Source organism: Tamandua tetradactyla, chromosome 4 (assembly GCF_023851605.1).
Source record: "Tamandua tetradactyla isolate mTamTet1 chromosome 4, mTamTet1.pri, whole genome shotgun sequence".
In the NCBI taxonomy this organism is placed as follows: domain Eukaryota; kingdom Metazoa; phylum Chordata; class Mammalia; order Pilosa; family Myrmecophagidae; genus Tamandua; species Tamandua tetradactyla.
In genome coordinates, this window is record NC_135330.1 from 34167255 (window position 1) to 34180637 (window position 13383).

The 13383-nt window shown below is 35.5% G+C and overlaps 1 protein-coding gene across 5 annotated transcripts in view; it reads left to right on the top strand.

Annotated features, from left to right (window-relative positions):
- TDRD5 (tudor domain containing 5) overlaps positions 1-13383 on the top strand; it is a 100883-nt gene that overhangs the window by 21400 nt on the left and 66100 nt on the right. For all 5 annotated transcript variants that reach the window (XM_077157131.1, XM_077157130.1, XM_077157132.1 and 2 more), the window contains exons 5-6: positions 1416-1499; positions 4795-4851. In XM_077157131.1, the coding sequence (XP_077013246.1) occupies positions 1416-1499; positions 4795-4851 (141 nt within the window). The remainder of the gene's footprint in view (positions 1-1415; positions 1500-4794; positions 4852-13383) is intronic.

Genomic DNA, 13383 nt, shown 5'->3' on the forward strand with positions numbered 1-13383 from the left:
AAGACAGGGAAAAACCTAATCTTAGAAGCTGGATGGCCATCCACCTCTAAGACTTCTGCCTGAATGTGATATTGATAATGTTGTATGAAAAGCAGAGCAGTGAGCTGCCCTGAGGGGCAGTCCGGCCGGGGTGCGCGCCCTGCACCGAAGGCCAGACCATGTGCCAGGCACCTTGAAAAACACTTTTCATGACCCTACCGTGTAATTTTCACAGCAACCTTATAGATGTCAGTATTCCATTCTTCAGATGAGGAAACTGAGACCTAGCAGATCAGTTGCATGACTAAGGTCACACAGTTTGTAAATAATCACAGGCTCAGGGGCAGTAAGAAAAAAGGCCAAAAAAGTTTAGAAGGATAAAAATATTAATAGAAATAGTGGTTGTGTTTAGGTGACAGGATTTGGGCAAGCTGTATTTTTCTTTCTAATTTTTTGGCTTTTCTAAATTTTTTTTTAACATTGTCATCATCCTCTTTAGTGAGTTGAGTGAAAATAACTCTAGGTTCTATCACTGCACTTTAATTCTCCTCTGACTTGGCTATTTGCTGTACCTTGACTGCCCTGAAATGCTCCATGCTGTGCTCTCTGATGATAACCTGCTGTATTTACAGCTTATTTTTTCAATAATTCCCATACATCATCTTTTTACCTTATTTAGACCTCAGTTCCATTGGCTTCTCCCTACTAAAATCTCCAGGTTCCTGCCTGCTTAACTCAGGCCCCTCGTATCTTCACTTCTCACATGTGGGATCTTAGATTATCATCCATTATTTTCATAACATTCTTTTCCTACTTTTGTACTTTCTCAAATGTCTAACCATCCCTCCTCTTTCCTTTTAGTCTTAAGAGTGGGTTTTGCTTTGTACCTCACACAGAATACAGAAGCCATGCCATGGTATTTCTCTCCACCTCCTACCTCCCCATTTACAGATCCTTTCTGCATCCCTGCTGGTTCTTTTCCTTCCCAGCCTTTAAATCCAGTCGTTCCACCAATGCTCACGCTCATTCCCACCTCCCAGGGACTTTCCACCTTCCCATCCCTTCCCTGTATTAGGTCTTCTCTACATAGGTATTTAATAAACATTGAATATTTTTATAAATAGAAGAAAATAACAAAAATCCATTTTGGGTAAGCGTCTGAGATTGTGTAACTGAAACTAGAATCTAATTGTTATAGAAAATGTTAATTATCTTGGAAAAGTCCAGAGTGCTTAGTGTCATGTAAATTCCCTCTACTCTAAATGTATTTTACATGGTCTGTGTCAGAGTGCTGCTTCCTTCTCTGAAGAACAGTATTTCTTCCATTTGATTGTAATACAGTTTATTTCCTTTTATAAATGTTTTCTTTACATATTCTTTAGATTTACTTTTGACATTTTTTTTTGACCGTGAACTTTTTTTACTTTTTATCATAGTTGGAGAGCACATTCAAATCAGTTATTGCCCAAATTGGACCTGGGGGGACTGTTAATCCAGAGACAAAACAGAAGATAAAATTCGTAAGTATTTTCTGTTCCTGGGAAAAAGAGAAAAATAATTGATTGTGCATTTAGATATCATTTGTGATTATGTTTAATTTCTTGCTAATACTTATTAGTTTTATACTTATTCCTGCTGATTTCAAATATGCTGCAAAAAGAGGGGCTGTTCTTTTTAGGAGCAAAAAAAAAAAACAATACACACTTCTAAATTTAAATGGTGTCACAATTATTTTTAAAATGTAAACAAATGTCATCTTCTCCCTTCTTCCCCTCACTGCAGTAAATCACTGTTAACAGTCCAATATTTTTTCAATACCAGTTTCGCATACGTGTATGTAGAATGCCATCCTAAGCAGTGCATGGTATCTCCTTTTGTTGCTGCTCCATATTTCATTTATGACATCCATGATTGATTGACATTTGGGCTGTTTCTAGCCTTGGTTGTTTAAGATATTTTGCAGTTGATATCTTTGTACACTTGCCTAGAAGTGGAATTGCCAGTCAAAAGTACTGCATATTTTAAGTTTAATTAATAATTAATATTGCTGAATTGCCCTCTAAAAGGCTGAACAAATTTACATTCCCATTGACAGTGAATGAGTGCTGTGTCTTTGCTACCTCCAGAGATTAAGAAGTATTACTATGTAAATATTTGGTTTAATTTGCCTCTTGCTTATTACAGTTGAACCTCTTTTCATATGCTTAATAGCCGTTTATATTGCTTCTATGGGTTGCATGTTTGTGTCCTTGGCCTAATTTATTATTTTGCCTTCCTTTTTAATTTGTGATAGCCCTTTGACTATTTTGGTGTTCATTTACTTTATCCTTTATATGTAAATGGCAGCCTTTCTTTCTGAGGAAGAAGTAACAGTCCCAGTTCTTAGATGACTACTATATATTTTTGTTGACTATTAATCATGGTGAAGCTTGTGAAAAGAGAGGAACTATGGGTTTTTTCTATGACTAACTTTTCATATTAATTTTGGTGTGTTCTGCATCATATTTATTGATTACTAGGGAGCTTTTTGTATGGGCCTTTTTACTTTAATTTTTGTTACTAATGGTTAAAAGGTTATGATATGGTCAATTGGGAATCATTCCCTAAGTATAAATTTATAAGTTAACGCTTGTCCTCTGCAGTATTATTACTTGGATTAACTATTTATGGAATTTGACATCTGTACTTTCTTTCACCTTTCTTAGGTGTTTTTTTAATTATTATATTGAAATTATCATGAAAATAATTCTTAACTTTGAATCAAATCAATAAATAAATGCATAAAGTTGATTTAGCACTAAGTAAATTTCTGATGAAAGAAAGGTAGGAAAAAATTAATTTAAATTATTCTGTTGTGGCTTTGGCATCAACTTGAGTTTTTTTTTCTCTCTGTTGCTATCCCATTAGACTTCTGATACTACAGAAACAGAAGTGTCTACAGATGTGAATTTTAAAAAGTTTCAGCACTTGCTGAATTTTCTGTAATAAATTGCTACAAATTCTCTGTTACTTCTCACACTGAGATGCACCTGGGCTGGTTTTAAATGGCCAGCTTGACAGATAGTTAAAAACATTTTGGTACTTTAGCGGCCAGGTCATAAGAAGCCTTGTAGCTTCTGCCAAGCCTTTTGGAAAATTTTATCTTCGAGCCCTGAACCACCTGTATCTGATTCCCATTCCTTCTGGGATTGTTTAGGGGAAATTCTGTTCTTCCATTAGAGAGGTTTCCTACCTACAGACTTGCGTGTTCAGGACTTTTGCCAGAAAGTGGTAGAAGAGTAAAATGAGGGAGTTGGATGTGCTGGCCTGCCTTGCTTCTCCAAGGATTAAATTTATTCTAGGAGTAAAAGCAGAGCAAGAGACATATAACAGGTAATTCATGAAAGCAGAAATGTATATGTCCAATAAACATATAAAATAAAAATATTATTTCATATTAATTTTCAGTTCAGCAAAGATTAGAACTACTGACAATTACCATCTTTGGTGAGGGTGTTAGAAATGGGGAAATGTCTTTTCTAGGGAGTTTGAGAATATTTTAAAATTGAGACGGCGTATGTTTTTCACCTAGCAATAATGTTACATGAAATTTACTCCAAAGAGATAATTGAGTAAGTGCCCAATGATTATTTGTTTTTGATGTTCAAATGATGTTCAATATGACATTATCTTTTGGTAACCAAAATGTAGAGACAAATTAAAAATTCATTGATAAATTTTTGGCTAAATTATCCATCCAAACTAGCAAATATCTTACAATTTGGTTAAACAGCTTATATATATCTATATATTTCAAATGGAAGTATATCTGTGAATTATTGTAGGACTTTAAAAACAGGTTCTAGAATAGCATGTTCACTATTATCCTTTTTATAAAATCATAAGGGGTGTGTGTGTGTGTGTGTGTGTATCTGTATCCATAGAGGTGCTTTAACAGATGTTTTCTGAAATGTAGCAGTGATTGTTTCTGGGTCATTGGCTTTTTTATTTTTTGTCATTTAAAATTTTTTATTTTTTATTTTTTAGGGTCATAGGCGTTTGCAGCAATTTTTATTTTATATTTTCCTGAAGCTTGAATTAGAATTTTTTATACAATGTATATTACCTGGAAAAATCTAGGAAAACACAAAGTTTGTTATATTTTATTGAAATAGAGGAACTCCACTTCTAGGAATTATCCTAAAATCATTGGATAAGTGTGCAAAAATGCAAGTATAAAAACATTTGCTGCTGCATTCGTGATGGTGAAAAATTAAAAAACGGCCATAAATCGAGGATTGAATAAATAAATTTAGATATATTGAATATTGTTTAAATGTGTAACCAATAAAAATGTTAATTCATATTTACTGACATGGAAAGATGTCGATGGTATAATATGATATTAAAACATTGGTTATAGAACTAATGACCCTATTTTTTAAATTAAGTACAGATAGTTTATGCTCATATGGACAGCAATGGCTATCTTTGGTTATTTTCTCTCTTACATGTATTTTCCAAAGTTTTCTATAGTGGCCCTTATGTTTCTTTTGTAACATTTAAAAGCTTGATGTTATGCTGTAAGATATTTATTTATTTTATTTGTGGCTTAGCAAAATGATTTCTCAACTCTAGAAATATTGAAAATCACTGTCTTTTATTGTTGCTGTTTTAAAATTTGGAATTGTTTTTTTTAATCAATATACTGTGAGTATAAGTCATTTAATAATGTTTATTTTTGCCCTTGTTGCTATTTACACTACACTGTATGTTATTTTGTCTCCTAATATTCCAGTTGTGCCTATTTATTATATGAATTTTTCTGTATATTAGGTTGTATCCAGATTTCCAGAGGGTTTGCTTGTATCTAAACTGCTTCGAGAGTTTGAGGTGAGTGCCTTCTTTTTCACCAAGTATGTTTGGTTTTTTAATGGCTTATATTTCTTGTGATAGAAAGTTTGTTGCTACCAAACTGAGGCAAGCATATACTAAGGAATCTGTGAAAAATCTACAAAAACTAACAAGTGATTTTCATAGGATTGAAGATACAAGGCCAGCACACAAAAATCAATTATTATTACATATACAAGCAACAAACAATTAGAAAACAAAATTTTAAAGTTCTGCTTACAATTGTGTCAACTTAAGTGCTTTTTTCTGAGAGAAAGTTTAAATAAATGGAGAGGTGTACTAAATTCATGGAAGAGAAAACTCAATATTATTATTGATTTAAAGATTCAGTACAATCCCCTCATAATTTATACAGGTTTTTTATAGATATTAACAAGGGGATTCTGAAACTTATATGGAAATGTAAAGGGCCTAGAATGGCCAAAGCAATCTTGAAAAAGAACAATTAAGTTAGAGAACTTGCACTTTCTGATTTCTAGACATTATAAAACTACAGTTACCAAACTCATGTTGCTGGAATAAGAATAGACAAATTCATAGATTTGTCTGTCTTTGTAGAGTGTATAAAAAAAGACCCACCCATGTGCATTCAAGTGATTTTTGACAAAAGGTACCCAAGGAATTGAGTGGGGATAGGAAAATCTTTTGAACAAATGATACGAGAACAACCATCTATCCATAGAGGGAAAAAAATGAACCTTGACTCCAACCTTATACCATATATAAAAATTTATTTGAAATGTAATATACGTCTGAATGAAAAGTATAAAGCCTGTAGAAGAAAACTTTTTTACTATTCAGGAGACCTCATTTAAAAAATGAATAAGCAGGCCACAGACTGGGAAGACACATTTACAGTCATATGTCTTAAACAGGACGTATGCAAAATATGTAAAGAACCTTCTACAACTCCTTAATAGAAAGCCAGACAACTCAGTAAATAAATGGAAAAATGTTTGAACAGAAATTCACAAAGGCAGATATGTGAGTGATTAATAAGCACAAATGTTAGCAAACTCTAGTACACTGCTGGTGTAAGTATAAAATTGTAAAACTACCTTGGAAAATGTTCTGACAGTTTCTTATAAAAATAAAAAAATATGCATCCTATGACCCAGAGTTACCCTCCTACACCTTTACCCAAGAGAAATCAAAGTACGTGTGCCCCAAAAGTCTTGTACAATAATATTTATACAACCTTATTAATTTTCAAAACTGGAAACAACCCTAATACCCATTAACGGGAGAATGAAGAAATTGTGACATTTTTACAATGAAAAAGTTACATATGAATCAACAGGCATGCTGTGGAAATAAGACACACAGAAGGTATATAGTGCCTATTATATTTTATATGAAATTCTAGAATAGCCAAAGCTTATCTGTAGTGGAAAAAAAATCACATACTGTTTGTCTCTTGGGGGTCTGGAAAAGGGGAGGAACTTTCTGAGGTGTTGTACATGTTCTAAATCTTGAATAAGAAACTGAATTACACAGGTCTGTATTTATCAGAGCTAATTGAATGACAGGCTTAAGGTTTATGCATTGCATCCAAAGTTAGTTGTTTTTGTTTTTTGTTTTTTTTTTTTCCGCATGGGCAGGCATTGGGAATTGAGCCCCAGTCTCCAGTATGGCAGGTGAGAACTCTGCCTGCTGAGCCACCGAGGCCCACCCCTAAGTTAGTTTTACTTAAAAAAAATCTAACAAATATTGAACTCTAGTTAATGATGTGTGTACTGAAATATTTTGGGGAGAAAGCTACTGAGGTCTGCAGGTCACTTTGAAATGTATAAAGAGATACAATAGATTGATAGATGAATAGATGATAAAGCAAATACAGCAAAATATTATGTAATCTTGGTGGTGGGTAGTCACTGTCCAATTCTTTTTTTCTTCTGTTTGAAAATTTTCATAAGCAAATATTAGATTAAAAAAAATAACAAGGAAAAGTAAATAGGCTTCAAGAGAATGTAACAGGTATTGAAAACAAGCAAAGAGCCAGCATATGAGTAATAAAACCAAAGAAGGGAACAGAATAAATACTAAAAACTATGATTCAAGTAAATTCCCCAAAATGGAAGATGTGAAACTACAAATTAAAAGAGGATACTGCAGGGTGGTGTGCGGCTTAGTGGCAGAATTCTCACTTGCCATGCTGGAGGCCCAGTTTCGATTTCTGGAACCTGCCCATGCCAAAAAAAAAAAAAAAAAAAAACAGTAAAAAAATAAAAATAATTTTAAAAGAACATACTACGTATCCAAGAATATCAACCCGAGAATGGCCAATGCTAAATTATTGGACTTTACAGTAAAAGAAAGCTTCATAATATGCCTTAAAGTCAGGCAGCGTGAGACCTCCAACTTCGTTTTTTTTCCTCAAGATACTTTTAGCAATTCAGGGCACCCTGCCCTTCCAGATAAATTTGCTTATTGGTTTTTCTATTTCTGAAAAATAAGTTGTTGGGATTTTGATTGGTATTGCATTGAATCTGTAAATCAATTTAGGTAGAATTGACATCTTAACTATATTTAGTCTTCCAATCCATGAACACGGTATGCCCTTCAATCTATTTAGGTCTTCTGTGATTTCTTTTAACAGTTTTTTGTAGTTTTCTTTGTATAGGTCTTCTGTCTCTTTACTTAAATTTATTCCTAAGTATTTTATTTTTTAGTTGCAATTGTAAATGGAATTCGTTTCTTGATTTCCCCCTCAGCTTGTTCATTGCTAGTGTATAGAAATGCTACAGATTTTTGAATGTTGATCTTGTAACCTGCTACTTTGCTGTACTCATTTTTTTAGCTCTAGTAGTTTTGTTCTGGATTTTTCTGGGTTTTCAACGTATGGTATCATATCGTCTGCAAACAGTGATAGTTTTACTTCTTCCTTTCCAATTTTGATGCCTTGTATTTCTTTTTCTTGCCTAATTGCTCTGGCTAGAACCTCCAACATGATGTTGAATAATAGTGGTGATAATGGACATCCTTGTCTTGTTCCTGATCTTAGGGGGAAAGTTTCCAATTTTTCCCCATTGAGGATGATATTAGCTGCGGGTTTTTCATATATTCCTTCTATCATTTTAAGGAAGTTCCCTTGTATTCCTATCCTTTGAAGTGTTTTCAACAGGAAAGGATGTTGAATCTTGTCAAATGCCTTTTCTGCATCAATTGAGATGATCATGTGATTTTTCTGCTTTGATTTGTTGATATGGTGTATTACCTTAATTGATTTTCTTATGTTGAACCATCCTTGCATACCTGAGATGAATCCTACTTGGTCATGATGTATAATTCTTTTAATGTGTTGCTGGATTCGATTTGCTAGAATTTTGTTGAGGATTTTTGCATCTATATTCATTGGAGAGGTTGGTCTGTAGTTTTCTTTTTTTGTAATGTCTTTGCCTGGTTTTGGTATGAGGGTGATGTTGGCTTTATAGAATGAATTAGGTAGCTTTCCCTCCACTTCAGTTTTTTTGAAGAGTTTGAGCAGAGTTGGTACTAATTCTTTCTGGAATGTTTGGTGGAATTCACATGTGAAGCCGTCTGGTCCCGGACTTTTCTTTTTGGGAAGCTTTTGAATGACTGATTCAGTTTCTTTACTTGTGATTGGTTTGTTGAGGTCATCTGTTTCTTCTTGAGTCAAAGTTGGTTGTTCATGCCTTTCTAGGAACTTGTCCATTTCATCTACATTGTTGTATTTATTAGTGTAAAGTTGTTCATAGTATCCTGTTATTACCTCCTTTATTTCTGTGTGGTCAGTGGTTATGTCTCCTCTTCCATTTCTGATCTTATTTATTTGTGTCCTCTCTCTTCTTCTTTTTGTCAATCTTGCTAAGGGCCCATCAATCTTGTTGATTTTCTCATAGAACCAACTTCTAGTCTTATTGATTTTCTCTATTGTTTTCAATTTCATTTATTTCTGCTCTAATCTTTGTTATTTCTTTCCTTTTGCTTGCTTTGGGGTTAGTTTGCTGTTCTTTCTCCAGTTCTTCCAAGTGGACAGTTAATTCCTGCATTTTTGCTTTTTCTTCTTTTCTGATATAGGCATTTAGGGCAATAAATTTCCCTCTTAGCACTGCCTTTGCTGCGTCCCATAGGTTTTGATATGTTGTGTTTTCGTTTTCATTCGCCTCGAGGTATTTGCTAATTTCTCTTGCAATTTCTTCTTTGACCCACTCGTTGTTTAAGAGTGTGTTGTTGAGCCTCCACGTATTTGTGAATTTTCTGGCACTCCGTCTATTACTGATTTCCAACTTCATTCCTTTATGATCCGAGAAAGTGTTGTGTATGATTTCAAACTGTTTAAATTTGTTAAGACTTGCTTTGTGACACAGCATATGGTCTATCTTTGAGAATGATCCATGAGCACTTGAGAAAAAGGTGTATCCTGCTGTTGTGGGATGTAATGTCCTATAAATGTCTGTTAAGTCTAGCTCATTTATAGTAATATTCAGATTCTCTCTTTCTTTATTTATCCTCTGTTTAGATGTTCTGTCCATTGATGAGAGTGGGGAATTGAAGTCTCCAACTATTATGGTATATGTGTCTATTTCCCTTTTCAGTGTTTGCGGTGTATTCCTCACGTATTTTGGGGCATTCTGATTCGGTGCATAAGTATTTATGATTGTTATGTCTTCTTGTTTAATTGTTCCTTTTATTAGTATATAGTGTCCTTCTTTGTCTCTTTTAACTGTTTTACATTTGAAGTCTAATTTGTTGGATATTAGTATAGCTACTCCTGCTCTTTTCTGGTTGTTATTTGCATGAAATATCTTTTCCCAACCTTTCACTTTCAACCTATGTTTATCTTTGGGTCTAAGATGTGTTTCCTGTAGACAGCATATAGAAGGATCCTGTTTTTCAATCCATTCTGCCAATCTATGTCTTTTGATTGGGAAATTCAGTCCATTAACATTTAGTGTTATTACTGTTTGGATAATATTTTCCTCTACCATTTTGACTTTTGTATTATATGTATCCTATCTGATTTTCCTTCTTTCTGCACTCTTCTCCATACCTCTCTCTTCTGTCTTTTCGTGCTTTTAGTCCTCCCTTTAGTATTTTTTGCAGAGCTGGTCTCTTGGTCACAAATTCTCTCAGTGACTTTTTGTCTATAAATGTTTTAATTTCTCCCTCATTTTTGAAGGACAATTTTGCTGGATATAGGCGTCTTGGTTGGCAGTTTTTCCCTTTTAGTAATTTAAATATATCATCCCACTGTCTTCTTGCTTCCATGGTTTCTGCTGAGAAATCTACACATAGTCTTATTGGGTTTCCCTTGTATGTGGTGGATTGTTTTTCTCTTGCTGCTTTCAAGATCCTCTCTTTCTCTTTGACCTCTGACATTCTAACTAGTAAGTGTCTTGGAGAACGCGTGTTTGGGTCTATTCTCTTTGGGGTGCGCTGTACTTCTTGGATCTGTAATTTTAGGTCTTTCATAAGAGTTGGGAAATTTTCAGTGATAATTTCTTCCATTAGTTTTTCTTCTCCTTTTCCCTTCTCTTCTCCTTCTGGGACACCCAAACACGTATATTTGTGCGCTTCATATTGTCCTTGAGTTCCCTGATCCCCTGTTTAAATTTTTCCATTATTTTCCCTGTAGTTTCTGTTTCTTTTTGGAATTCAGATGTTCCATCCTCTAATCCACTAATTCTAGCTTCTCTCTCTTTAAATCTACCATTGTAGGTATCCATTGTTTTTTCTAGCTTTTCTACTTTGTCTTTCACTCCCATAAGTTCTGCGATTTGTTTTTTCAGTTTTTCTATTTCTTCTTTTTTCCAGACCATGTCTTCTTCATGTCCTCCCTCAATTTATCGATTTGGTTTTTGAAGAGGTTTTCCATTTCTGTTTGTATATTCAGCATTAGTTGTCTCAGCTCCTGTATCTCATTTGAACTATTGGTTTGTGCCTCTGACTGGGCCATATTTTCAATTTTCTGAGCATGATCCGTTATCTTCTGCTGGCGTCTGGGCGTTTAATCAGATTTCCCTGGGTGTAAGACCCCACAGGTTGAAAGATTTTTCTGTGAAATCTCTGGGCTCTGTTTTTATCCTGCCCAGTAGGTGGCACTCGTGGCGCTTATCTGTCTGCGGGTCCCACCAGTAAAAGATGCTGAGGCCCCTTTAACTTTGGAAAACTCTCGCTGTGGGGGGGGTCGCCAGCCGAAGCGGCTTGGGGAAGTGTCTGTCCACCGTTCCCAGCCAGACCGGGAAGCCATGTGTTTGGAAGGGACCCCGGTCGTCGTTCTCCGCGGCTTGGAGATCTCCAATCCAATTCTCCCAGCTGATCCGGGGGGCCGTGCGAGGGTGCGGGGGCACCAGCCACCGCGGCTTGTGGGGACCGCCTGTCCAATTTTCCCAGCCAGCCCAGGAAGGAGGGAGGGAGGGACTCCGGCCGCCTGCTGCCCCGGCCCGGGGAAACCCGCGCCCCTCGGCGATCTCACCAGAGCGGGTTCTCCCAGCCAGTCAGCCATTCCAGAATGGGGTATGCTGTCTGCTTGGTCTCTGTCATGGCTCCGGGAGCTGTTCTGAATCGTTTCTACTTCTTTAGTAGCTGTTCCGGAGGAGGAACTAAGACCCGTGCGTCTTACAAGCCGCCATCTTCTCCCTCTGTATACTTTTTTATGCAACTTTTTTTTATTGTGTAATATAACATTTATACAAAGCAAAGAAAGAACAAAGCAGTAGTTTTCAAAGCATTCTTCAAAAAGTAGTTACAAGACAAATCCCAGAGTTTGTCATTGAGTACCATAACATCATCTCAGATTTTTCCTTCTAGATGCTCCAAAACATAGGAAACTAGGGGGAATAAATAAATAAATATATATATATATTTTTTTTTAATTTTTTATTAATTTTTAAACTTTTTAAAAAATATGAAAAGAAACCAACACATTCCTAACATGATCATTCCGTTCTACATATATAATCAGCAATTCACAATATTATCACATAATTGCATATTCATCATCATGATCATTTCTTAGAACATTTGCATCAATTCAGAAAAAGAAATAAAAGACAATGGAAAAAAAAATTATACATACCATACCCCTTACCCTTCCCTTTCATTGATCACTAGCATATCAAACTAAATTAATTTTAACATTTATTCCCCCTATTATTTATTTTTATTCCATATGTTCTACTCATCTATTGACAAGGTAGATAAAAAGAGCATCAGACACAAGGTTTTCACAATCACACAGTCACATTGTGGAAGCTATATCATTATACAATCATCATCAAGAAACATGGCTACTGGAACACAGCTCTATGTTTTCAGGCAGCCTCTCCATTACATCTTGAATAACAAGGTGATATCTACTTAATACATAAGAATAACCTCCAGGATAACCTCTTGCCTCTGTTTGGAATCTCTCAGCCATTGGCACTTTGTCTCATTTCGCTCTTCCCCCTTTTTGTCGAGAAGGCTTTCTCAATCCTTTGATGCCGAGTCTCAGCTCATTCTAAGATTTCTCTACCATGTTGCCAGGAAGGTCCACACCCCTGGGAGTTGTGTCCCACGTAGACGGGGAGGGTGGTGAGTTTCCTTGTTGTGTTGGCTGGAGAGAGAGGCCACATCTGAGTAACAAAAGAGGTTCTCTTGGGGGTGACTCGTAGGCCTAATTTTAAGTAGGCTTGACCTGTCCTTTGTGGGGTTAACTTTCATATGAACAAACCCCAAGACTGGGGGCTCAGCCTATAGCTTTGGTTGTCCACACTGCTTGTGAGAATATCAAGAATTCTACCTGGTGGGGTTGAATTTTCCCCTGTTCTTACCATTCCCCGAAGGGGACTTTGCAAATACTTTTTTATTCACTGATCAAATCACTCTGGGATTTATCGGGGCATCACTCTGGACAAACCAACAAAATCTCATGTCCTACATGTTCCATGTACTTATGGCGTTCAATTAAGCTATCTATGTAAGTTATATTAGGAAATGCACTAGTCAGAATATAAATCTTGTACCAAATAAACATTTTTTTCTTTAGTCTCACACATAAATTAAAATTTTAAAATATTAGTTACCGTCTATTTTCAGCACCCTGCAGTAATGACATTCCTTTGTTCTTCCTCATGCACAAACATTTTTAAAATTCATATAGTCACTATCATTATACACTCTAGGCATTCCTAGATTATACCATCTCAATCTTTATCATCTTTCTTTCTGATTTCATTTGGGCCCCAGCCCTCCTCACTCTATAATTCTCACATTCAACTTCATTCAGTGTTTTAACATAATTGTATTACAGTTAGGTAGTATTGTGGTGTCCATATCTGAGTTTTTATATTCAGTCCTGTTGCACAATCTGTATGCCTCCAGCTCCAATTTCCCAATATCTTACCGTATTTCTATCTCCTGATGGTCTCTGTTACCAAGGAAATATTCCCAGTTTATTCACTAATGTCAGTTCATATCAGTGAGGCCATACAGTATTTGCCCTTTTGTTTCTGGCTAATCACACTCAGCATAATGTCCTTAAGGTCCATTCATGTTGTTACATAC